Here is a 26436-nt window from a genome sequence, read left to right on the forward strand (position 1 = left end):
TTCATTATCCAAATTGGGAGATTTTTAAAAAAATAATTCAGCTATCTTACAAAGTTTGTTTGGGTCATATTTTACCTGTTATTTCTAGATTTTTTAAGTGGAAGGGCTTTCAATATTTCTCAATCACTTTTTATAATATTAAAAAACAAAAATTTTAACTGAATTAGAAATGTGTCTATCTGGATGAGTCATAGCTTTTAGGCTATTTATTTCTAAGGTAAGCAGTCATCTACTGGAATGGGAAAATTGCTCTTTCCTTGCTGCTATTCAATAAATGCCATATGAAAACAATTCTAAGATGCCTTGCTGTTGTTGTTCAGTTGCTAAGTCATGTCCGACTCTTTATGACCCTATGGACTGCAACATGCCAGATTCCCTGTCCTTCACTATCTCCAGAAGTTTGCTCAAACTCATGTCCAATAAGTCAGTGATACTATCCAACCATCTCGTCCTGTGATGCCCCCTTATCCTCCTATCCTCAATCTTTCCCAGCATCAGGGTCTTTTCCAGTCATCTCTTTGCATCAAGTGGCCAAAGTACTAGAGCTTCAGCATCAGTCCTTCAAATGAGTATTTAGGGTTGATTTCCTTTAGGATTGACTGGTTGGGTCTCCTTGAAGTCCAAGGGACTCTCAAGAGTCTTCTCCAACACCACAGTTCAAAAGCATCAATTTTTTGGCACTCAGCTTTCTTTATAGTCCAGCTCTCACATCCACACATGACTACTGGAAAAACCATAGCTTTGACTATATGGATCTTTGTCAACAAAGTAATGTCTTTGCTTTTTAATATTCTGTCTGGGTTTGTTATAGCTTTTCTTCCTAGGAACAAGCGTCTTTTAATGTCATGGCTGCAGTCACCATCTGTAGTGATTTTGGAGCCCAAGAAAATAAAATCTGTCACTGTTTCCCCCTTTCCCCATCTACTTGCCATGAAGTGATGGGATCAGATGCCATGATCTTCGATTTTTTAATGTTGAGTTTTAACCCAGCTTTTTCACTCTCTTCTTTCACCCTCATTAAGAGGTTCTTTAGTTTTTCTTTGCTTTCTACCATTAGAGTGGTATCATCTGCATATCTGAGGTTATTGATATTTCTCCCAGCTCTATTCCTACTGCTTGGAGTAGACTCTATAATCATCCCATCGCAGGATATGAAAGCCATCATTTTATAAACTCAAAGTTTTCATTCTCTATCACCCAAAAGTGAAAAGTAAAAGAAAACGTCTTTTTTTCTTTTTTTAACTAAGGAAAAATTTTTATTTAAACTGTGCAATCAATCAGTATTTAGACAGCAGTTTCATAAACATTTTGGCATTTAAACTTTTATTCATTTTTGGCATGACCTGTAGGATAGTATATAAACTATCCTGAGGATGGGAAAAGTACTAGGCAATATTTACTATGATGCTAGAAAAAGAAAACAAACCCACATTATTAAGCAAAATATGTTTAAAGAAGACATTAAAAAGGTACATTCAAAATCAAGGCAAACATTTGCTTTCTTCATGCAATGGAGTTCACAGAGCTGATCCCCTGAGTCAAGTATAAAATTAAAATAGCTCAGCTCCAGAGTCCATTAGCTAGTCTGCAAATGCTGCCCTTACAAGAAAATGGTATACAGAGTGAAAGGATCCAGAACACCCAATGATATGAAACAGTATACAGCTGGCTCCCACACTTTCATTTAATTCACATCTTTGAAGAAAATAGAAAAAAAAAAATCACACATACACAGACATAAAATATTGTCCAACAACAGCAACAGACAGACAATATATGTCCTCTAGTCTACTGACAGGCTAAGGCAATGTGTGTGATTAAGGCTTTGCAAATTTCTTTAACAGGCTCATGTTAAATCACTGGTAATTATTTTCATTTGCAAACAGAATAAAGAATGTGGTAAAAGGGAGAAAAATGTTTCAGGTAAAAATTTTTAAGTATTTTTTGCTGTTATTTTTAAAGATAGTTCTGCAGAAAAACAAACTTCTATAACATAAATTTTAAAGATAAAATCTGTAAATTAGGACTATGTCTATATACCATGAACTACTTACAAGATACAAACAAGTAAATCAAGAAAGGTGTTCAGAATCTCATGGATTATACTAAGAGTGATATTTGCTGGTTCAAGAAAGTTAGGGAAAATATTTTCTTTCTCTAAAAAAAGAGAAGCATGTAATTCTTGTCAATAAGCCTTAAAGGCTGACTTGAATAAACTAGAATTAGATGCCATATGTCTTACCCTAAAATTTATTCCAAACAGTTTAAAGAAATTTGGAAATGCCCCATAATCTTGAAAAAGTAGATGTTAGAGAAGAATCCTAAAAATGCACTCTGTCCTTACCCATCTACCACTTTGGGGATATTTGACTCTCTCCCTAAATCTTTAAAAGCCAAGATATCAAAAAATAAAAGATTTAAATTAGGGTAAGACGATTTCATGTTTAGTACTTTCAAAAGCACTGTAAATCCCCCTGTTCAGCATATAGATTTACCTCCATTAAAGATGAGTATTTAAATCCCTGTCTACATCATTTATCCCCCACTTTCTTCTGCTAGTTTTTTTTCTGGTGCGTATATAGAAAACGAAAGCATTTTTCATTTTAGCACAGGCAAATGTAATTGGAAAGGCTGCCAGGTAAAGAAAGAAAAAGCTATTAAGATATGTTTCATAGCTGACTAGAAATGACTTTAGGATTCTAATTATTTATACTTTTAAGTTTTCAAAGTACTACTGCTTCATTCTGCACAACAAAGTATGGAATAAAAGGAACAAAAAATGAGTTAAGGATTTTTTTCCTACCAATTTTCAAAATGGTCAAGGACTAAAATTTAGGTGTGCCAAAGACTAACATTATACTTGTTCTACTATATGATTCACCTTCAACTTTGCTCCCTCCTATATTAATTAAGTTGAATTCAAATAACGCCTATGCTCTTCAGATCAAGCAAAACAGGGATGACTGGTTACAGGCCTGGCTTTTTCCAGTTAATAAATTTCTACTTAGATTTGGAGACAACAGGAAAATTACAAAAAATAAAAAGTCAATTCTGAACACCTAGTCTAATAAAGAAATGCTTGAATAGTTAAGGGCTCCAGAAACCATATTTCCCTTATTTAATGCATCTCTAGGGACAAGCATCAGCTTTCACACTCAGTTCTGACTAAAAGAAATTGAAGGTTTCAAAGGAGCAAAGAAGGGTGGTTAGGAGATGACAAAGAGTGAATTACAGCCCCTCTAATTTCCTCCTGTGAATAAATGGATGTAAGTAAGACAGACTTCTCTCTGTTGGTTGGCTATGATTATGTAGACAGATTGTATTGACAGAGTGGAAGGTACCATGAGCCTAGGTAATTAAATATCATGTCTTAGCTGAGATGAGCATCATAGTAGAAATACTGTAAATGCTGCGGTTGGACCAATTTGGGTTTGTGTCTTGGCTAAGAACCATATTAGCTGTGATCTTTGGCAAGTTAGACACTACTTCCTGATCTCTAAAATGGGGATACTATTTACTCTGTAGAAAGTAGCAATATGCATGGCTGAAGCATGTACATGGCACATCACATATGCTCAGTAAATGGCACATCCCTTTCGAAGGAATAGAATCAGAAGTGGCTGAAAAATGACCAGTTCTCTTAACCTTACTCATAATATAATCACGGGCTCTACCTCTTAAAGGAGAAAGCTTTATCTTGTTCGTTGCAGAAATGCTAAAACTTAGGGTAGAATTATAAACTATCTTTATATCTGAAAGAAGGCTTGATTGACATGACCTAGGAATCAGAACAAACTACAGCAGTGGAATCTAAAGCTTTCCAGGAAAAGGAACAATTGACATCAAAGAAGAATTACAAGAAAGATAAAATTTCCCAGGAGTTGTACATGTTGATAAGGTTAAGTGGAGGCTCTAGCTGAGGCTCATGGAAAATCAAGAAGCTCTATCAAATTGAAAACCAAACAGTGGCTTGTAAAGCTGAAGAAATAAGCCTGACTTAAAAGTCAGAAGGCGTGCATGTTGCAAAATGCTTTTAAAAGGAAATGAAGAATGAACTTGAGCATGGTTCTGTTCATCTACTCTGAATTCCTATGTTTGAGGTCTTTTCCTCCACTCTACCCTAACAATCACTTAAGAAAAAAGGACAAACCTCAACTATAATAATAACAGGTTTCAAAAATTTCTGATGAAATTCCGTAAAGTTAGAGCCAAATAATAGGAAACTTTCCTGTTAAACAGATGGAACTGAGATGTTAATTCACAAAATACATATTCAAAAAGTTTAAAGTTGAATTGTTTTTGCAAGTGATTTAGAGAGAAAGCTTATTGTGTACATTTGATAGGCGATAAGCCAAGGTTTTCATACCTTTGAAATTTTGAAGATCCCTAAGGGACACATGACTTCACACTTCCAATCTCTGTAATGCAATAGACATTTTATGGGGATCAGAGTACTACAGAAATAATGTACCTGTTGTAGGAAAAATAATGGCCACCCATAGAAGTCCACGCTTAAATCCCAGGACTCTTGAGTATGTTACCATACAGGGCAAAAAAGACAGTAAGGATGTGATTAAGTCAGGAATTTTCAGATGGAGAGAGTACCCTGGTTTGTCCAAATGGGCCCCATCTTATCAAGTGAGTCCTTAACATTTGAAAGCCTTTGCTGGTTAGGGTCAGAAAAAGAGATATGTTAATGGAAGTGGGTCAGAGAGCTGCTATGTAGCTGACTTTGAAGACAGAGGGTGGGATCTACAACTTCTAAAAGCCAGAAAAGACAAGGAAATGAACTTTGATTTTATCCCATTGAGACCTGTGTCAGACATCTGACCTACAGAACTGTAAGATAATAAATCTGTGTTACTTTAAGGCCTTCTTTGTGGTAATTTATTATAGCGGTAGCAAGAAAATAATACAGTATCTGTCTGGTAAAAATGCAAGACTGTCATGTTAATCTTAAACACCTTCAAAAGCTTACCAGGGGAAATCGCCTGAGAAGATTAAAGCCTGCAAACATACACATTGCATTAGCCTGCAATCTTATGTCCTGAGCATAAATCAGCTTCACACAATTCTATGTATGTGTCCTCCTAAACATCAATAAAATTCACAATTAGACAACTGATTGTGTATGGTGATCTCCAGAACCCTCTATTCTGTGCTCACAGAAATTATGAGCATTAAACCAAAGCAGTTTTATGAGAGACCCACGTGGCAAGCTGTCAGAAACAAAATCTACAAAATACATGTTTAGTCTTAAATCATGACTCTTTCAATATACTGTAACTTTGTTTTACATTCACTATTAAAATTTTACATTCAGTGAAATATAAATGTACATGTGAATCATGACAGCCACTGCTGAGGTGGAACCACATCTGGATATTCTAGCATTAAAAAAAAAAACCTTTCAAATCCATCTTTTTTGTGAGCCTCAATTGTCTCCAAAGGTGTCTTCATGGACCTGAACAATGACCCTGAGTCGTCACCATGGGCAAGCACAATGTCCTTAACAAAGCCAAGACAAACCGATGCAAATCACTGTCATTGTTCCCAAGGCTGGCACCACTCTTGTTTGAAGCTAAGGCAAATAAAAAGCACTTCCCAGAGGATCTAATTTCCCTGATGTTCCAAGGCTAATTTTTTAAAGCCACTTAGTAGATAAAATTGTGTCCTTAGTTTTAAGCTAATCAAAATATAAAACTCTGTATTTCATGAACAAGGTATTTGTTTTACCCATGGTTCCACTGAAATTTGAAATAGCAAGCTCCCTTGCTGCAATTAAAATATGTCAATTTACGAACAACTTCAAAGAGCACATCTATCAAAGAACAGCCACTTGAAAATTGATATGATTCATTTCCTTGTTATATCCCATTGCTCCCCAGACATGAGAACATCCTTGTTATTAAGTGACTCCCTCAAGCCTTCAGAGTAAACCAGGTAATGCTTTAAGCAGGAGGAAGGCTGCACAGGCTGATTCAGGGGTTGCCACAATGCTCCGAAATGGAAGAGCCTGCTGATGTTTCTGTTGACATCCCACACTCAAGGTGCTTAGGAAAGTATCGCATCGTTTGGCAAAAACATCCTGTAGTTGAATCAGCAGATTCAAAGGAAAGTCCCTTTGTATGCAGTTTGTATACAGACTGAGTTCTGGAGAGACAAGTTTGGTTGACATAGAAATAAGAAACAACAGTTTAATGTACAACTAAATCTGCCCATATGTGGAGGAAACCTTAAATTTATCTTTGGTTTTTTAAAAACTTCCTGATAAAAAGCACATGAATTAAAACACTGATAAATACCAATATAACTGTATTGCTTTTAATTATGTAAACTTAGCCCTTTGATACCCTTTGCTACTAAAGCTAGAGTCTCTATCAGCCTCTAAATAAATTTATTTCAAATCTGCTCATCTTTACTTACTTACAGGCTAATCTATATACTTAAATGGTCTTTGGTATGAAAATACTGATGAGCAGTATCTTGTAATATTTGGCATAAAAATGACATGCATGTATTAGTACTTATAGCAAATAAGTCTTTGGAAAAGAAAATAGTTACTATTTGCATATTGGCCCCTTCAGAGTGAAACACCATGAAGTAACACCACTGTGAAAGATGAATGAGAACGTTCACATTTCAGTTACAATTTCATACTTAAGACTTCAAAGAAGCTAGCTTTGGCCAAGTAAAAAGAAGTCTTTGGTGTATACTAAATATCTTATTCAATGATACTAAAATATTTGTCTTTGGTGAAAAGATTTTTTTCCTCTCCGACAAGTAGTTTCAACAATTTTTAAATACTATAATACTGTATAGCTGAAGATTTACTTGCTGAAGAAAAAAAATTACACTTGAAATTCTTTGGAACTATCTGCTGGTAAAGAACTTTTAAATGCTCTGGTAACAATAAGGTAGTTAAAATTACTAGTCTAATCAACTATAACAATCAATATAACCCCTATTATTCTGGGTTAGTAACTACTTGTATAAGCTTCATATCTATAGATGTTTCTAGTTAATTCAATGTGGAGGGAAATCATAGTTGAATTTTCACTCTCTACTGAAACTTCTTTGGTAACAAGATTATTATGAAAAAATCTTATACAAGAACAAAATGAAAAGGTGAAAGATTAAAAAACATACTGGTAAATAATTAGCAAATAGTTACAGCCTAAAGATCTACAATAACTATGGGCCTAGTCATCAAAAACAAAACAAAATACTTTCCTTAAGGACTTCAAATTATCAATTTTAGGCTTTTAAAATGAGTCAAATGAATAGCCTCCTAGACAGGATGGAGGATGTTTCAACTTGATAGATTTTGTTTGCCTTTTAACAAAAGTTTAAAAAAAATAAAATGAACTCATTGTACTCCTTTGTTTTAGATACTGATAAAAGTTGGCCCCACATACTTTCTACTTACAAGCCCACAAAGATATACCCTGTCAATTTGCCCATGCTTCCATGAGGCAGCTCAAAAGTAACAAAACATTCCCTGAGTACAGGAAAAAAAAAAAAATAACACTAGAATAACTTTAAAAGGAGGTAGTATAAACAGGAGCTATAAAGGCAGGAGCAGCATTTTTCCTTGCCTCAGATTGTTCACCTAAAGCTCTGCTTTTTTGTTTTGCCATGAAGCCCATACTTAGGTAACTAAATGGAGGACTGTGAATTTAGTTCAGAACTGCATTAACTGGCACTTAATGGTGGTCTGCTTCTGAGCACATCCAATTTGGCACAAAACTACAGATTGAAAAACAACCAAAAAATGTTGTATCACCAGATACTGGGAAAGAAGATGACACAGATGGGACTATCATCCAATAATAATTTTTTGTCTTTAGAACACCACTTAACATGACCTCATCCCCAGTCTATAAACAAAGGTTTCAAGGGGGGATAAAGATTCCTTTTAAAAAGAGGCTCAAAAGTCATTTCCAGATAATTTGAAGATATGTTTTTTAAAGGATAACAGGATTCCCTCTCTATACCATGGGTTTAATTCTTCATCATCTCCCACTGCTGGGCACCTAATAGGTAACTGTCTTAAAACTGAGAGAAGGCATATTCTGTGTGGCTAAGTAAACAGTTTATGGATTTCAAACCAGCAAGAGGATTAACTCACTACTGGAGTTAGCTTTCCTCGTTCACAGCATGGACACTGAAGGAATATTAAACAGAGTACCAAATTCTCTTAAGAATTCAAGAAACTACAAACAAGTTAGTAGAGCTCAGAATACTTATCCCTAAACAAAACCTGAACGAAAACAAACCCAAATGCTTTGATAAAACACTGTACATTAAAATAGTTATTGATGAAATCCAAGAAACTCTTAAGGCAACTTTTGGTACTCTTATCCTGAACAACTTCATGAATATTAAAAAAGTATAAGGCAAAGAACTTCGTAATATATAATGGAAGGCACTGTTAACCGTGATAACCTCAAGTTCATTTTACTGTCTACTGTTGCATTTATCCTCATTATTAATATTTAATGAAACTTTTTTTTACCCCTTTTGGGGTTCCCTGGTGGCTCAGATGGTAAAGAATCCGCCTGCAATGCAGAAGACCTGGGTCACCAAGCTGGGATGTATACAAAAGAAAACCGCAAACTCTTAACTTATTTTCTTTAAAAATATGTTTTCCACAAGGCGTTTTGCAACTAATTCTGGAAAGGTTGAGGATGCTTTGCAAACTAAGACAGTGCAGACTTTGGCCAACCGTCAGGCAAAGGAACAGGTTGAAAAGGCATGGCTTCCAGGCAGGCTGAGGTGTGGGACACAGCAGATAAAGCACTCGGACTCTAATGCCCACAACACAGAAGCCCTTGATACAAGGGGGTTCCCTGTATGCTACTGAACAGTTCTATTCTCAGAAGAGATACACTATTTTTGTGCTGGTCATTCAGTAAAGTCAACAGCCCACTTTTCTCAGTGGTTTCAGTCCTCACAGCTAGAGGTATTAAATGATCCAAACCATGCAGAGATCATAGTTTGTTGTTATTGTTGTTTTAACTCAGAGCTTCAGACAAACATTCTTACTCACCTACCTATATGACTCCTTGGATCACACACGTGACACATACAGCAACTGAAAACAAAACGCTACTAGGAAGTATCATCGTTTATGTAGCTGAGCTCAACTATCACAACGAATGAGGTAACAAAGTTGTCTTCTGAGTCTGCCCTCTGGCAAACTGAGGTAGATAGTCAGCAAAGGGGCTTTCAAAAGTCTTCCCTTTGCTCCAGTGATATATTTTATAATCCAGTCAAACACCTTGACTGTCTTTTCACATTGCTGACAATGAAACATTCAAAATACGTGAGCTTAAAGATTAAAAAAAAAAAAACATTCAAAAAAGGTGAGATACCCAATAAGATACCAAGATACCAAGGGTTTCACAAAAGGCTTTGGCTCCCTGTTCATTGTCCTTCGAACAGACTTAAAGGTGAGAATACCTGGATATGGCTGTCTAGATTGGAAAATCCTTTTTCTCAAAGCAAAGCCTGGCAGGGGCTGGCTGAGAAACTGAAGAGGAAGTTTGCTCAGCACCCGACAGCACTGCAGTCTCTTCACACTTTCTCACCGAGGGTTCCCCACCCAAATCGCTGCCAGTGAAGGAACTGGGGGTTAGGGGTGTGGTACTTATAACTGAAGACAGGTGTATTTCATCATTGGACTCGTGGGAGAACCTTCCAGAATCCCCAGTTTCGTGGCTGCCTTCACTGTTGGCTGAATGCTCAGTATCAGCTGCAACACCAAAAGGTCTTGGGAAGCTGGCTGTCTGACCTGGGGAGCTGGGGGAGTCTTCATCGCGAATTAGTATGGTAGTGCCTGGCTGGTAAAGGCAGACCGCTTGAGTAAATCTTCTCTGAGGCTAGGTAAAGATACATAAAACACCATCAGTGATAACAGAGTGCTCTGAAAAATAATAAATCTGGTTTTACATATTTCATATTTTCTGAGATAGCAAATCGATGGAGTATGTGGGTGAAAAGTTCATCATCATGAAGCAACTGTCAATGGTTCTCCGAGCAGTGGGAACACATCAAAATTACCGGGGCAAGTGAATTGTCAGAAGACTTCTTCAGTGATTTTGATGCAGGCTCCTGCCTCATCCCTTTCTCCATTATCCCTCAGTCCCCACTGAAAACCACAGCTCTGATTACAATTCCAACTGTCATGTCAATCATCAATCCCCATGGCTTTCCATACAGTCATGCCCCAAATTAATCATATCCAGAAAGAATACCAAAGTTAAAAAAAAAAACACTCATTTACATTTTCCTCTTTTTAAAATTATCATCTCACACACCATGAGTATTGAAAGAGTTTTCCCATTTAGGGGAGTTACCTGCTCAGCTTTTATCTTCTTAGAATCTTTGAAAAAGAGCCATTTTTTCTTAGGGGTGTTTTTAATTATAGGACCATAGCTATTAATTATCAGGTCAGTTCCTCCCTGTAGATATAAAAGAGGAAAATTTCAGTTTATTACAAGTACACAAATTTTTAAAATGTTAAAGGAAAAATATGATCACAGACATTATTATTTCTTCTTTTACCCAGTGGCACACAACAAATATGGGGTATTTGTTAGTGATAAAAAAGATATAATAAGTTTATTCCTAAGAGAGAGATGCTGAAGTATTTGGAGTTAAGTATAATAATCCCAAAATTTATTTTCAAATGACAGGCTGAAAAAAAATATATAGCAAGAGATACAGAACTATGAAAAGATACTGACAATTATTTGTGCATTTATTATTTTTCAAATTTTCCACATGATTGAAAAATTTAAAAAGGATTTAGGCAGATAAAAATGGACTCACAGGGCTTCCCTAGTGGTCCAGTGGCTAAGAATCTGCTTGCCAATGCAGGGGACACAGGTTTGATCCCTGGTCTGGGAAGATCCCACATGCTGCAGAGCAACTACTGAGTCTGTGCTCTAGAGCCTGCAAGCCATAACTCCTGAAGCCTGTGAGCCTTGAGCCTATGCTCTGGAACAAGAAAAGCTACCACAATGAGAAGCCCACACACCAGAACCAAAGAGCAGCCCCTGCTCGCTACAACTAGAGGAAGCCTGCGTGCAGCAGTGAAGACCCAGAGCAGTCAAAAATAATCATTTTTTAAAATGCTATAAAATTTTGTTTTGAAAAATGAACCTGCATACCCTCAACAAAATGACGACAGACAGGGGATCAACTCTTGGGCTAATAATCCAAGGGAAGTCAGAGACCTGGCCTCTAAACTGACCTCTGCTTCACACAGGCCCCCAACTGTGCTCTGCCTCCTTCACTTTAGATTCTCTCTTTCCCATGTCTTCCTCCCCTTTTCACTTCTCCTCAATCCTTTCTCATGTCTAGTTCCAAGTTAATAATAACAGAACAATAGTGTATTTTAGTAGTTTTGTGCTTATTTAGAAGTTTTAGGTTCTGATGTTCTAGATTAGTTTGAAATAAGTTAAATGGCTTATGTTTGTATCAGAAAATAAAAGCTAAATTAAGTTGTAACAAAACAGAAAACAGGAATAGCAAAAATCAATTCACTATTATTTACCCATTGTATGTATCATATATAGCACCATGATAGCTAGATATATGTAAACTGCATTTGTTAAACTGTATAAAATTTAATATTGAAACTTCCCAAAATTCTGTTATATTTTTGATATTCTAAATTTTGGGGAAGGGTTGGATAAGAAGAATATACAACAGGATTTGGCAAACTTTTTCCATAAAAGGGGAGATAGTAAATGTCTTAGGTTTTGCAGAACACACACGGCCTCTGCTTCATTTTCTCTTCCTCCTTTTTTGTCATCCCAAACTATCCTTTAAAAATGTAGAAATTATACTTAGTTCAGGATGGCCATACAAAAACAGGTCACGGACTGGCTTGAGCTGGGTTACAGTCTGCAGATACTTTATTTATAACATACTGGTTATGAGAACTATTTAATAATGCACAATATCTAATGCTGCAATGTGACTAAAAATAATTTTCAGTTGGTGTTCATAATGCTTAGCACTGTACCACTACTACCCGCAGTGGAAAGGACATGAAATGACATCCTCCAATGACATTTCTTTACTGTATCCAACTTCCTAAGGCCATGAAGAGAAGGATCTTGAAACACCTATTCAGATACTTCATATTTTTTAAAATGTAATTTACATCTGGAATATCCTGATGCTCCATTTAGTTCTAAAATCAAATAAACTAAATTTAGAATGGATTAATAAAAAATGTCCCATCCAGTATATCCAGAACAATCCAAATTATAGTAAATATGGACTGATAACCTTGGTGCCCTTATTTACGATATCTCAGCTCGATAGGATATAAACTAACTGAATTTAGGCTACTTGCTCATTTTTTATTTATCTTTTTCATCTTTTATTCTTTTATATACCCTATCTTCTTCCCAAATATTGTATGCAAGGAAGAATCTGAGTGAAATGTTTTCACATTTCATTATGTGGACTACGGACACAATACATTTAACATATAATCTTTTGGTAAGATTTTACACATAAAAGAGAAAATGAATGGTGGGAAAGATTACACAGCACAACAGCCTGTCAGCTCAGAGTACCTTGGCATCGATGAAGCTATTTGGCATGATCATTGGCATCAAGGACTCTTCATTTTCTACGGCTCCTTCCAGGTTCTTCCCTACTTCATTTGCACTGGCTCGGGAGGCACTGATATGAGGTAACTGCTGAGTTCCATTCTGGGCTGTCTTGGAGACAGTTGATTTCCTGAAATATTGAATGAAAAGTAAACCTTCTAAGTCCACAAAAAGAGAAAGGCAAATGTACCAAACTTGGTGAAATCTGGGACATTCACAACTTTGCAAACAATGGACTTCCTTAATGCTTATCAAATATCCTTAGAAATGATTAGATTTTAACTCCAACTCAATGATGCAAACTTTTATGAAGGAAGAAAGCTTCTTATTGTTTTTTGGCCCCAATGTCTGTTTATATAAAATTACTTTTTACAAACAGTTAGTAAAAACCTTAATATTTATTTACAAAGTACTATCAATTATTGTTGCTTATTTATAATTTATGTAGAAATTATAATTTTTAAAATCTACATGTTCTCCTTCAGGTCTGCAGATTTTCACACTAACAGAACAATTAATGATGACAAATTTATAGTAGCACTTCTGCAAGATCCGGGCATCACTACAATGTACAGAAAGATTTCATTAAAAAGTTCTTGGGAAACAAGAAACTTGAACAGTAAAATGAAACACACTTGTGCATAGTGTGTTTCTATGCACAAGTACCAAAAACATATAGAATAAACTCTGAAAAACCTCTAATAATAGGGAGTCTAGTGATGGAGATTACCTAAAAACGATATGTATTTCAGTTTTTTTAATTTAATAGAGAACATTAGAAAATAAATGAAGGCAAAAGTAAAAATATAAAACTTTCAGTTCAGTTCAGTTCAGTCGCTCAGTCGTGTCCGACTCTCCACGACCCCATGAATCACAGCACGCCAGGCCTCCCTGTCCATCACCAACTCCCGAAGTTCACTCAAACTCATGTCCACAGAGTCAGTGATGCCATCCAGCCATCTCATTCTCTGTCGTCCCCTTCTCCTCCCGCCCCCAACCTTTCCTAGCATCAGAGTCTTTTCCAGAAACAGACAAATTGCCTGAATGCTGAAAATTTAGCTGAAGTCAAAATCACAGATAAAACTGCCTGACAAAGAGTTTATAGAGAACTTCAGTTCAGTTCAGTTCAGTCGCTCAGTCGAGGCGGACTCTTTGTGACCCCATGAATCACAGCACGCCAGGCCTCCCTGTCCATCACCAACTCCCAGAGTTCACTCAAAGTCATGTCCATCGAGTTGGTGATGCCATCTAGCCATCTCATTCTCTGTCATCCCCTTCTCTTCCCGCCCCCAATCCTTCCCAGCATCAGAGTCTTTTCCAGTGAGTCACCTCGTCACATGAGGTAGCCAAAGTATTGGAGTTTCAGCTTTAGCATCAGTCCTTCCAATGAACACCCAGGACTGATCTCCTTTAGAATGGACTGGTTGGATCTCTCTGCAGTCCAAGGGACTCTCAAGAGTCTTCTCCAACACCACAGTTCAAAAGCATCAATTCTTCGGTGATCAGCCTTCTTCACAGTCCAACTTTCACATCCATACATGACCACTGGAAAAACCACAGCCTTGACTAGACGGACCTTTGTTGGCAAAGTAATGTCTCTGCTTTTTAATATACTATCTAGGTTGGTCATAACTTTCCTTCCAAGGAGTAAGCGTCTTTTAATTTCATGGCTGCAGTCAGCATCCACAGTGATTTTGGAGCCCAAAAAAATAAAGTCTGACACTGTTTCCACTGCTTCCCCATCTATTTCCCATGAAGTGATGGGACCAGATGCCATGATCTTCGTTTTCTGAATGTTGAGCTTCAAGCCAACCTTTTCACTCTCCTCTTTCACTTTCATCAAGAGGCTTTTGAGTTCCTCTTCACTTTCTGCCATAAGGGTGGTGTCATCTGCATATCTGAGGTTCTTGATGTTTCTCCTGGCAATCTTGATTCCAGCTTGTGCTTCTTCCAGCCCAGCATTCCTCATGATGTACTCTGCATGTAAGTTAATAAGCAGGGTGACAATATACAACCTTGACGTACTCCTTTTCCTATTTGGAACCAGTCTGTTGTTCCATGTCCAGTTCTAACAGTTGCTTCCTGACCTGCATACAGGTTTCTCAAGAGGCAGGTCAGGTGGTCTGGTATTCCCATCTCTTTCAGAATGTTCCACAGTTTATTGTGATCCACACTCCCCAGCTATTACATTTCTTTTAATCCATGTCTGGAGAATCCCAACCATGTGTCCTGTGGTGGTGAGGGTAGAGCTCTCAAGTGACTCAGACATTTCAGGCTACTTAAATATGAAAAGGTAGCAAGGAATTCTCCAATCAGGAGATACATAAGATTAAGCATGTCATTAAAAAAAAAAAGCCAAAGGATATACTTTGTGTTTCTTAAAATACCAAGAAAATGAAGAAACTGGGTCTTCATTTAAGAATATTTTGTTGGCACAGCGATTTTTTTCAAATGGTGAGAGAATAATCTTCCAAAGTAAGCACATCTCTATAGCTGTAAGAACTCAATAAAACATTCATTTTTAAGTGGGAAAATCCCAGTTCCTCTAACAGGCACTTGATTTTGTTTCTGTGGTTGCTGTAATTTAAATGTTAATCACCTCAACATCTCTAGCAATGGAAACACACCTGGCTTTACTTCGGTATATCAAGATGAGACCACAGATGAGGATGCAGGTCAAGGCTATGCCAACACCTACAGCAATGCCGGTCATTGATTTTTGGTCCAGATGGTAATAGCCTGAATAAACTAGAAGGGGAAGTACACGTATCAGAATCAATCAAAAAAATAAATTACCCCATATATCATAATTCTTAGATATTAGCTTTTCAATAATTTGTCTTCCTCTCATAGGAAAACTTTTGATAGTATCCATGTCTAAGCAAAAAAGATTTATTACTCTTTTATCAGGGAACTGAAAATTGGCTTATCTTCTTAATATTTAAGATTCTAAATATGAGTTCTAGATATTAAATCAAATATGAACATCAGTTCAAAATTTATAATGCTAAAAGGCACAAGGCAAAGATGTTCACTGATGGGCCAAAGATACCTTTCATGTCATATTACCTAAAAAGCAGATCTGTATATTGAAGATAAGTTTTCATTATGTATTTTCATATATCAGTGCTTCTCAAACTTTAATGTGCGTAACAGTCGCTAAAGGATATGTTAAAATGCAGATTCTGGTTCACGAGGTCTGGGGTAAAGCCCATGTACAATTCTGCACGTCTGACAAGTTCCTAGGAGATAGTCACGCTGCTGGTTCCTAGACACTTTGACTGGCAAGGTATCTGAGAAGCACATATTGAGCTTTGCCCTCGGCTTTCCCTGATGATATGGCAGCTACTATGGCTACCTCCTTCCTGAGCTTAAATCTGACTGCCCTGCCTTTCTCTGTCTCTCTCTCTCCTCCCCAGTATTCCCCTCAAGACATACACAGTACTCAATGGCTATCCTCCGAAGAACTAAATGCCCTTAATCCTGCCCAGTTCAGCTGGCATTTCCTCCATTAAAGTTGTCCCCGCCACACCCCGCATCACCACACAGGCACACCTCCCCAGGGAGGAAGAAAAGGAAGCATCTAGTCCTGTGTCGCAGGGGGCCCCAGTTTCCTTCAAAACAGAAGGACAATGCCCTGACTGGAGTGACAATGGCTCTTTAAAGATATTTTTTCCAACTGTTTTCTGGAGAGAAACAACTTTCTCTCTGGAAAGGTTGTTTGTTGTTGGTTTGTGTGTTTGTGTGTGCGTGTGTGGTGAAAACTCTAAATGAAAACCATGCTCTCCTTAGCTTGAACACCACAACCACCACTGCTGTTTATTTCCATGGACCTCCCTGGACGCCTACTCCCATCAGTTCACGGGTGGTACGGTTCGTCTGTCTTGGTGGGTGCACAGCTGGAAGGAGAAGTTACTGTGTGTCTCCATGTAGGAGTTCAGACAGAGCCATGCAGCTTCACAGCATGTGAACCTCACAAGCAACAATTTAAGGAGCTGAGTGTGGGTTTAGGGACATGTCAAGGTAGGAGCAGAAATAAAGCACAGGGGAGCTGGAAAAAAACACGGGTATTTTCTTTTCTTTAGGAAAATCAGTGATTACGGCAACATACAGACCTTTGGCATCAGCAGAATCTAAACGCTTGGGCCTCTGATTTGACTCAGGAGTTTCCTTTGGAAGAACTGCCAGCTCCACAGAATTTGAAAAGGGTCCTTCTCCTACCTCATTGGATGCAGATATCTTGACAATGTATATATTTCCTGCCACCAGGTTTTCCAGCAGAGCCATGGTTATTGCTCCTATAAATACATCAATTACAAATTAAGTAAACTTTATCTTTTATTCACTCTTTCACACATTCATGATCCTTTATTTTTAAAGTATTTTTCTGATTATAAAAGCACCACCTTTATTGTAGAACACCTGTAAAATAAAAATACATATAAATAAAATAACAATCTCCCATTGTTAACATTTTGGGGTGTATGTGTGTTGGGGTGTGTGTGTGTTGGGGTGTGTGTGTGTGTTGGGGTGTGTGTGTGTGTTGGGGTGTGTGTGTGTGTGTGTGTGTGTGTGTGTGTAACACTGTGCCCATATATAATCCTTCTCTTAAGAGTAGCTTGTAAAAGCAGCATATATTTTTGTTTGTAATTTTAAGAGCAGCTTGTAAAAGCAGCACTTTTTTTTACTAAAAAATATAAATAAATAAATATATATATATATATATATAATGGTTTACTCTCTACACAGGTATGGATACAAATATTCCATTTTATTATGGAATATTTCAAACATAGGTAAAAAGAAAATGACACAAAAAACTCAGATTCCACAATTATAATTAGATTTTTAAAATCCAATGTGAGGGACTTCCCTGGTGGTCCAGTGGTTAGAATCTGCCTTGCAATGGAGGGGATGTGGGTTCTATCTCTGGTTGGGGAACTAAGATCCCCACATGCCACAGAGCAACTGAGCCACCACAACTACTGAAGCCTGTCTGCTCTGGAGCCTGAGTTTCACAACTAGAGAGTCCAAGCAGTGCAATGGAAGATGCTGCATGATGCCACAAAGATCCTGCGTGCTGCAACTAACACTTGGCGCAGCCAAAAATATAAACATCCACTTAAAAAAAAATCCAATGTGAGACATTTTGTTTTTGTTTTTTTGGCCACACCTGTGTCTTGCTGAATCTTAATTCCACGACTATTGATTGATCCTGGGCCACGGCAGTGGAAGCACTCAGACCTAACCACTGGACTGCCAGGGCAATGGGTGAGAGCTGTCTTTTTGTTTCCTTTGTGAAATGTTTAAACCACTTACAGCAACTGTGATAGATGATTCTGTTCTTATTTCTTAAATTAGAAACACAATTATTGCTGAAAGTATGAATATGCTTTTCATCTTCCTCATTATTTTCTCAGATTTCTTGAATATAAACAGGTCAGAAAATGCCAGAGCTATGTAGGAACCTCAGAGGGTTGAAGATCTAGATTAACTAGACTAACCCCAGATTATCAAAATTAGCACTAGCAACATGGCTAGCATCTACTTTTCTCCGGAAGTAGTCATAATTTTAATTTATATATAATATTTGGTATTGAAGGGTATCTTCTCTGATGGCATGACTGCCAAGGATTCCTATCTGGGCACTCCTATTTCTTGAGGGGTCTTTCTGCTCTTGTCCTGCCATGGCATTTAAGTATCTTCTTACAAAGGGGCTCTCACCTTAGGAACTAGCCCTAATGTTAAGAAAGCAGATATAAGAGAAACTCAGCCAGGAAGCTATTCCTGCATGCATTGGTGGGTGCATGTTCACAGGAAAACCTAGCTTCCTTATGGTGCTTGTTTCTCATTTTTCGTGATGCAGGGCACCCTTACAATAGTTTCAGAGAGCTTACAACTGCTGGTAGTCCTCACTCACCACCAGCTCGGCGCTGGCTCCTTTAGTGCACTTGCTACAGTAGTATATTTCATTATGCAAGTGAAACGCGGGTGATCTTAGAGCTGAGGTCATGATTCAGAGGCTGCCTCTGCAGGTCACATGGAGGGAGGCAGCTGTACCAAGTGGAAATTCGAGGAGCTAAAGGTGGTTTGTTTTCCTGTGCTCTGGTTACAAATTGGCCTGGAGAGAGTGTGAGCTACTTGAGCACACAACTGTTGAATAAACAAACCAACCTCTATTTAGAATCAGGAAGAGTCTTTCCACTGTTATGTATTCTTAGGCAGGTGAATTAAAAAGCAACAATGTTTGGGACATGTTACAATTAGCTAGAAGGAAGAAGATTTCAATTTCTTCATGAATAGACATATAAATAAATTGCTTCCAATTTATCATATCATACATTTAATTTTAGAGCATTTGGCCAAACCAATAACTACCTGAAATTAAAATTCACTTAATTTAAACACTGCAAGTGGATGAGCTGTGTGTGGATGTGGTACACATGTTCCCCTTTCTTCCACAGGAAGTCTTCCTTATGAGCACAGTCAAGCCAAGTACTAAGTAATCTGACTGTCCCTGTATTCTTTCAGCAAACAGTCTCAATTCTGGTTGGCATGATTATTTCTATCTCTAGCTTTTTATATACATCTGAATCTTTAACTCGACTAGGAGCTTCACAAACCAGACCGTGTAATGGGCTCAGCATTGGATCAATGTTGATCAAATCCTGGCATGTTACCAACTAAGTAATTTGCAACTTGGGACATGTCACTGAACTATACTTTCCTCATGGGGGCAATAATTCCCACCTCATATAATTACTATAGGAGTAAATAAACTACCATGGACAAGCATCTGACACAAGGGTATATGATCAATGAAAGTCTTTTTCCTCACCTCTGATATTCCCTCTTTCCTTTCTGGAGGACAAATTTTTTTTCACATTTGCACAGCTGAAGGTGGCTAGCATGATGCTTTGTACATGATAATTCTCAGTAAATACCAATTGAACTTAGAATATGAGCCATTTGTTATTAAAGGAATGTTCATTTAAAATATAAAAGCAAAGGGTAAGATTTTGTGGATGAAGAAAAGCCTCAGAATGCAATCTCATACCTTTCTCTGTTATCAACACTAAGTGATTTTTTTCAATTCCAGAGTCTTATCATCTCCATATTGATGACTTCTAAGTTATATCCCTAGTCCATACCTCTCCTATGAGCTTAACCCTCCCTGCTTACCCAACCTCTCTTACATCTAACAGGCATCTCCAATGTACTATGCTCAAAACTAAACTTGTGATTTCCTCCATCAATTTTGCTTCTCTTTTTTTTTCTTACACACCACATCAACCTGTGGCAAATTGAGGAGACCATTCTTTCAAATTATGTTCTAATAGCTTCTTACTACCTTCCTTCTTTTTATCACTGTGAACTTGCCTGACAATGCAGGAGACATAGAAGACATGGGTTCAATCCCTGGGTTGGGAAGAACCCCTGGAGGCGGGCATGGCAACCTACTCCAGTATTCTTGCCTGGAGAATCCCATGGAGAGAGGAGCCTGGCGGGCTACAGTCCACAGAGTTGCAAAGAGTCGGACACGACTGAAGCAACTTAGCACGCAAACCCCCACTAACTCTCACACAGACACCTGTGTATTAAATGGTCTCCCAATTTCTACTCTTACCCCTCTAGAGTCAATTTTTCAGGTGGGCTGTTAGGAGACTGACAAAGAAATTCTTTCAAAATGCCAATCATATCAGTGTCTTCCATCCCTCTTAGAAAAAAGTCTATGGTCCACAAAGTCTGGCCTACAAGATCTTCTCTTGGCTACCTCCCCATCTCATTTCCCACTTACTATGCTTCCCTTCACTCTAGCCTCCTGGCCTCCTTGTTGTTCCTCTAAAATGTCAAGCACACTTCTATCTCAGGGTCTCTGCACTTCCCCCAGATATCCATATGGCTCTGCTCAGATGCCATTTCTTTCAAAAGAACTTAGCTCACCAACTCCATCGCTTTGTTCTTTCCCCTCCTGTAGCTTTCTTCATAGCACTTATGATACTACCTGAACATATCTGTTTGTTATCTGACATGTAAGCTCTAAGGAGAAAGGGACATTGTTCTGTTCATTGTGGTACTGCCAGTGCCTAGAAGAGAGCCTGACACATAGCAATCCCTCAATATGTAACAAATCAATAGGTTCTTACTATCAGTAGTCCAATTTATTCAGTAAATATTAAGTTAGATGAACTCCTTTACTGAAGGAGAGGAATTCTTCTTAATAGGAAATAGTACATAATGTTTCTCAAACTTATTTAGTTATGGAACTTTTTTTTGGAAACAAGGTATCTTTATCATCTTGGAAAACTAATCTATGAAGAAACTGCTGTAGTAGATAGTAGAGAATGATTTCTTACAGTGCCTTGTAGATTTTAAAATAATTGAGTACTTTGTGCTAATCTACCACTTACTCCTTACAAGGAAAGTTATGACCACCCTAAATAGCACATTAAAAAGCAGAGACATTACTTTGTCAACCAAGGTCCGTCTAGTCAAGGCTATGGTTTTCCCAGTGGTCATGTATGGATGTCAGAGTTGGACTGTGAAGAAAGCTGAGCACCAAAGAATTGATGCTTTTGAACTGTGGTGCTGGAGAAGACTCTTGAGTCCCTTGGACAGCAAGGAGATCCAACCAGTCCATTCTAAAGGAGATCGGTCCTGGGTATTCATTGTAAGGACTGATGCTGAAGCTGAAACTCCAATACTTTGGCCACCTCATGCGAAGAGTTGACTCATTGGAAAAGACCCTGATGCTGGGAGGGATTGGGTGCAGGAGGAGAAGGGGACGACAGAGGATGAGATGGCTGGATGGCATCACCAACTCGATGGACATGAGTTTGGGTAAACTCTAGGAGTTGGTGATGGACAGGGAGGCCTGGCATGCTGTGATTCATGGGGTCACAAACAGTCGGACATGACTGAGCGACTGAACCGAACGGAACTACATATCAGGAAGGTAAAGGCTATCATTTCTGACCCACTTTCAATCACACACAAGCATACTTTCACACTGCATTTTTTCTAAACCATTTTACCATGTCCCATTTTAGCCACAAATATATGGTCTGTTTGACTAATGAAAAAAACTTGTTCTACTTACTTGGTAATAAATATGTGAATTACACATAAATGTGTAAAAACATAATATGGATAAGATGATTAATAGGTATATATGAAAGAGATACTAATATTCTTCCCTTTTCCCCCCATATTTTTCTACACCATTACCTTTTCCCAAAGTTGCCATAATTAGATACTACAGACTACTTTACTTTCTTTTTCTGTAAATGCCAGGTTATATTCTTTGCTTTTTGTTTAGAAGTGGGCAACTCAAACTCTGTATTTTTCTCTCTGAAAAAAAAACTCAATTACATTTTATTTATATTGTTTTTTTGTTCACTACAAATTACTAGCATTAGCTATGAAAAAGGTTCCCTACATTTAACAAAAAAGTTTTTCACTGATAACGTTTCTTAAAAGTACAGAAGCATCATAATGGCAAAATGGATTCTCTCCTCTCCATGCACCATTATATAGTTAGAAGAAGTAAAAACCTCCAATTACAATTCACTGATGGTTATTGGGCCTTCAGTGAAGCAAAAATACTGCTTTCTGAGCCTTGTCTAAAACTGACAAATGAATGCAATAAAAAGTACCAAAACAAAATACTGTTTCTTTTCAAGTAGGTACACACAAAAAGGTAAAGGAAGTATGTGTTCGTGAGATTAAACTTCTTCTATCAGTACTTACAAATAATACTCATAACATCAAGTTAGTCACTTGGACAAATGTTGTGTCAAGAGATCATTTTGGAATTAATTTGTGAAAATGGAATTATGTATTTTAAGAATATGGTAGCCAGCTGTAGGATGAAGAGTCCTGCACAAATTATGCTTCTATCACTCCATACCGGTGGGCAGTCTCTACCCACACTAAGCTAAGTATGGGCTTGCCTGCCAGTGGGATGTTAGCAAATGTGAATCAGGCAGAGGTCTGATTCTTTGTATGTGGAGCATCCTACTCCCTCTCTCCCTGATTTTGGAAATCTCTTCGTGTTTTTTATGCTACCCGCACTCTGTTGAAACTCTGAGATGGTTAGAGCCTCATGAGTGTGACCTCAGGAGAGACCAACACAAGAACTGCCCAGCTGATCAGTTTAAACTGCTGACTCCCAGAGTGTGAGAAAATAAAATGGCTGAATTTTAGAGTGGTATGCTATTTAGCAATAAATAATGGATAAAATACAAAACTGTATTGCTAGCAGGTACTTATTACTTTCCAGACTATTCAGTAAATAGGAAATCATTACTTATTGGGGCACATGCTTAGTGAAAACTGTGAATATACAACTACTAGCTACAGTTACCATTTATATATTTTATAGTTACAAAAGTGTTATATATTAATTAATCCACATAAGTGATCTTAAAGTATATTCTCTTAATTGGGTAAATACTCCCCTTAAAAGGTAAAATGTATGTGGAAGTACTTGGCACTGTAAAGTGTTAGATGGCCAACAAATTTCCTTCTCAAAATCCTTCTTAAGCTTTTAATTGCTTGGAAAACTGTTCTTTTCCTAGCATGCATGTCTGAATTAATAAAGTATCAAAATCAACTAAGAGTGAGTGAAAGTCGCTCAGTTGTGTCCGATTCATTGCGACTCCATGGATACACAGTTCGTGGGATTCTCCAGGCCAGGATACTGGAGTGGGTAGCTGTTCCCTTCTCCAAGGGATCTTCCCAACGCAGGGATCAGACCCAAGTCTCCCGCATTGCAGGCAGATTCTTTACCAGCTGAGCTATATTTTAATTAAAAAAAAATTTAAGTATCAAAATAATGAAATTATAATATTTATGTGATGACCCATCCAAAAACCGTATATGGGACTTGTCCAAATGAAAAATTTAAAAAGGACATACTATAACAGCATGAAATAAGAATACTGAGTTCTAGAATTCATTTTTTTCTCAGGCAAAATATAATTGGTATTAAAAAATTTAAATTCAATGTTCCTAAGCCTTAATCAACTTTTCCCTGTTCTTAAGTAGATACCGTCTGATATTCATATGGGTCAATTTATTTGCACGCGGACCATTTTAGTAGTTGTACAAAGGTCTTCTCCATTAAACCAGGTCTTCTACCATTGTTTGCTACTCTAGTTCAAGACACACAACCACAGGAAATACGGTAGTTATCTGTAACCATTCTTTCTTTCTTACCTTCTCTCTCCCTCTTTAGCTACCAAGTCCTGTTAATTTTACCTCCTCAGTGTCTTTCAACCTCCCTCTCCTTTCCATCTCAATCCTTACCACCTAATCCAGGCTTCTCTCTTTCCTGGACCACAACAATCATTTTTTAGTCTGCTTGCATTACTCTTACCCCTACTTCTCCTCTACCAAACCTCTGCTATTCACAATAGTCAGAGTGAGCTTTCTGAAGCATGAATTGTGCTCATGCTTAAAGTATGCCAATGGCTTCCCAATGTCCCTGAAATAAAACCAAAATCCTCAGTCATTTGTTACTTCATAAATATAAATTCAAAATGAACTCGAGATCCCTCTTTCCCTTTGTTTCCTTATCATTAATAGTCTTACTTCTCATGCCCTTTGGTAAATTCTGGTCATACTTACCTTCTCGATGGAGGACCTGCCACTCCCCTGCAATCCAGGCCTTCCTGGATGCGTACAAGATAGTATAGCGCGTCACAACTGTCTCTGGCCCATCAGGAGGTCTCCATGAAACCAGAGCAGTGTCGTCCTCTATCAACGTCACTTTCACTCCAACTGGTGGGCCTGCTGGTGCTGTGTGCACATGCAGAAAATATTGTATTATTAGGAGAGAATGGTCACTAAATTACTCAAATACCTGGAAAGGTACAGATGAGAGTTAGAAACACTAGCAGCTGCTATAAAAACATCTCAGAATCACAGCCTGCACAGACCATTAGTGATACATCAAAATATGATGTTTCTCTTCTTTACCACAAAGCTAATTTTATTTTTAAGTTTAAAGCATTAAAAAGAATATAAAGGACGTGGTAGATTCCTAAATGAGGGACTTCTGAGTTAAAAGTTGTCAGCACTTTTAGGGCTCTTCATACTGTTTTGCTACACTAACAACTAGAAAGGTTTACACACCAGTGTACCACATTACTCACCCTTTTACGTACTGAATCTAAACTACACTTACTACTAAAATGCATATAATGTATACTTAACCTAATCTAGGAAACTACTCAAGAAAATACTTCTGAGACTGAAATATTCAGTTATTCTCCAAATGCTGAGTTTATATCAGTGAGTTTATAGAACAGACTTTAGACTAACACCTTATATCTACAAAAGGTAGGGAAGTCTTGGGATTTCAGCTGATCCCATGTTCACTATGAGCTAAAGGTGTGAAGAGCTGGATTTGAGCACCACATCACATATGGAATATTGTCAAAAACATAGCAAAATAGCCCAATGCTCACTTAAATAAAAATCCGTTGTTTTCTCTCAACATCATTAAAAAAAGAGCTGCAATGTTTCTTAGAGATCATCTACACATTCACCCTCATTCTAGAGAAAAGGAAAAGCATGGAGAGATACACCATGTTCTTCGATTGGAAGAATCAATATTGTGAAAATGATAATAGTACCCAAAGCAACCTACAGATTCAATATAATCCCTATTAAATTACCAATGGCATTTTTCAAAGAATTAGAACAAAAATTTTTTAAATTTGTATGGAAACAAAAGATTCCAAACAGCCAAAGCAATCTTGAGAAAGAAAAAAAATACTGGAAGAATCAGGCTCCCTGACTTCAGACTATACTACAAAGCTACAGTTATCAAGACAGTATGGTACTGGCACAAAGATAGAAATACAGATCAGTGGAACAGGATAGAAAACCTGGAAATAAATCCATGCACAAATGGTCAATTAATTTATGACAAAGGAGGCAAGACTACAAATTCTTGGAAAGATAGTCTCTTCAATGAATGGTGCTGGGAAAACTGGACAGCTACATGTAAAAAATGAAATTAGATAATTCTTTAACACCATATACAAAAATATGCTCAAAACTAATTAAAGACAGAAATGTGAGACCAGACACTGTAAAACTCTTAGAGGAAAACATAGGCAGAACAGTCTCTGACATAAATCACAGCAGTATGTTTTTCAATCTGTCTCCCAGAATAATGAAAATAAATTAAAAAATAAACAAATGGGACCTACTTAAACTCAAAAGTTTTTTGCACAGCAAAGGAAACAATAAATAAAACCAAAACACAGCCCACAGACTGGTAGAAAATATTTGCAAACAATATGACTGACTAGGGATTAGTTTCCAAAGTTTATAAACAGCTCATGATGCTTAACATCATCAAAACAAACAACCCAATTAACAAATAGGCAAAAGACTTAAATAAACATCTCTCCAAAGAAGACATACATCTGGCCAAGAGGCACATGAAAAGATGTTCAACAGTGCTAATTATTAGAGAAATGCAAATCAAAACTACAATGAGATATCATCTCACACCAGTCAGAATGGCTATTATCAAAAAATCCACAGATGATAAATGCTGGAGAGGATACAGGGAGAAGGGAACATTTCTATACTGTTGTTGGGAATGTAAATTGGTATAGCCACTATGTGGAACAGTATGGAGGTTCCTTAAAAAACTAAAAACAGAGCTACCATATGACCCTGCAATCCCACTGCTGGGCATATACCCAGAGGAAAACATGATCTGAAACGATACATGCACTCCAGTGTTCACTGTAGTACTGTTTACAATAGTCAAGACACG

At 37.5% G+C, this 26436-nt stretch overlaps 1 protein-coding gene across 2 annotated transcripts in view; it reads right to left on the bottom strand.

Moving 5' to 3' along the window:
- Window positions 1-9479: 9479 nt before the first annotated feature.
- Window positions 9480-26436, bottom strand: part of PRTG (protogenin) — a 147041-nt gene continuing 130084 nt past the window's right edge. For both annotated transcript variants that reach the window (XM_055437176.2, XM_088840295.1), the window contains exons 15-20: window positions 24267-24437; window positions 16751-16933; window positions 15263-15383; window positions 12600-12765; window positions 10362-10466; window positions 9480-9884 (exon numbers count right to left, since the gene is read on the bottom strand). In XM_055437176.2, the coding sequence (XP_055293151.2) occupies window positions 9480-9884; window positions 10362-10466; window positions 12600-12765; window positions 15263-15383; window positions 16751-16933; window positions 24267-24437 (1151 nt within the window). The remainder of the gene's footprint in view (window positions 9885-10361; window positions 10467-12599; window positions 12766-15262; window positions 15384-16750; window positions 16934-24266; window positions 24438-26436) is intronic.

The sequence above is a fragment of the Moschus berezovskii genome, chromosome 9 (genome assembly GCF_049115385.1).
Source record: "Moschus berezovskii isolate FMDL1 chromosome 9, NW_MosBer_1.0, whole genome shotgun sequence".
In the NCBI taxonomy this organism is placed as follows: Eukaryota; Metazoa; Chordata; class Mammalia; order Artiodactyla; family Moschidae; genus Moschus; species Moschus berezovskii.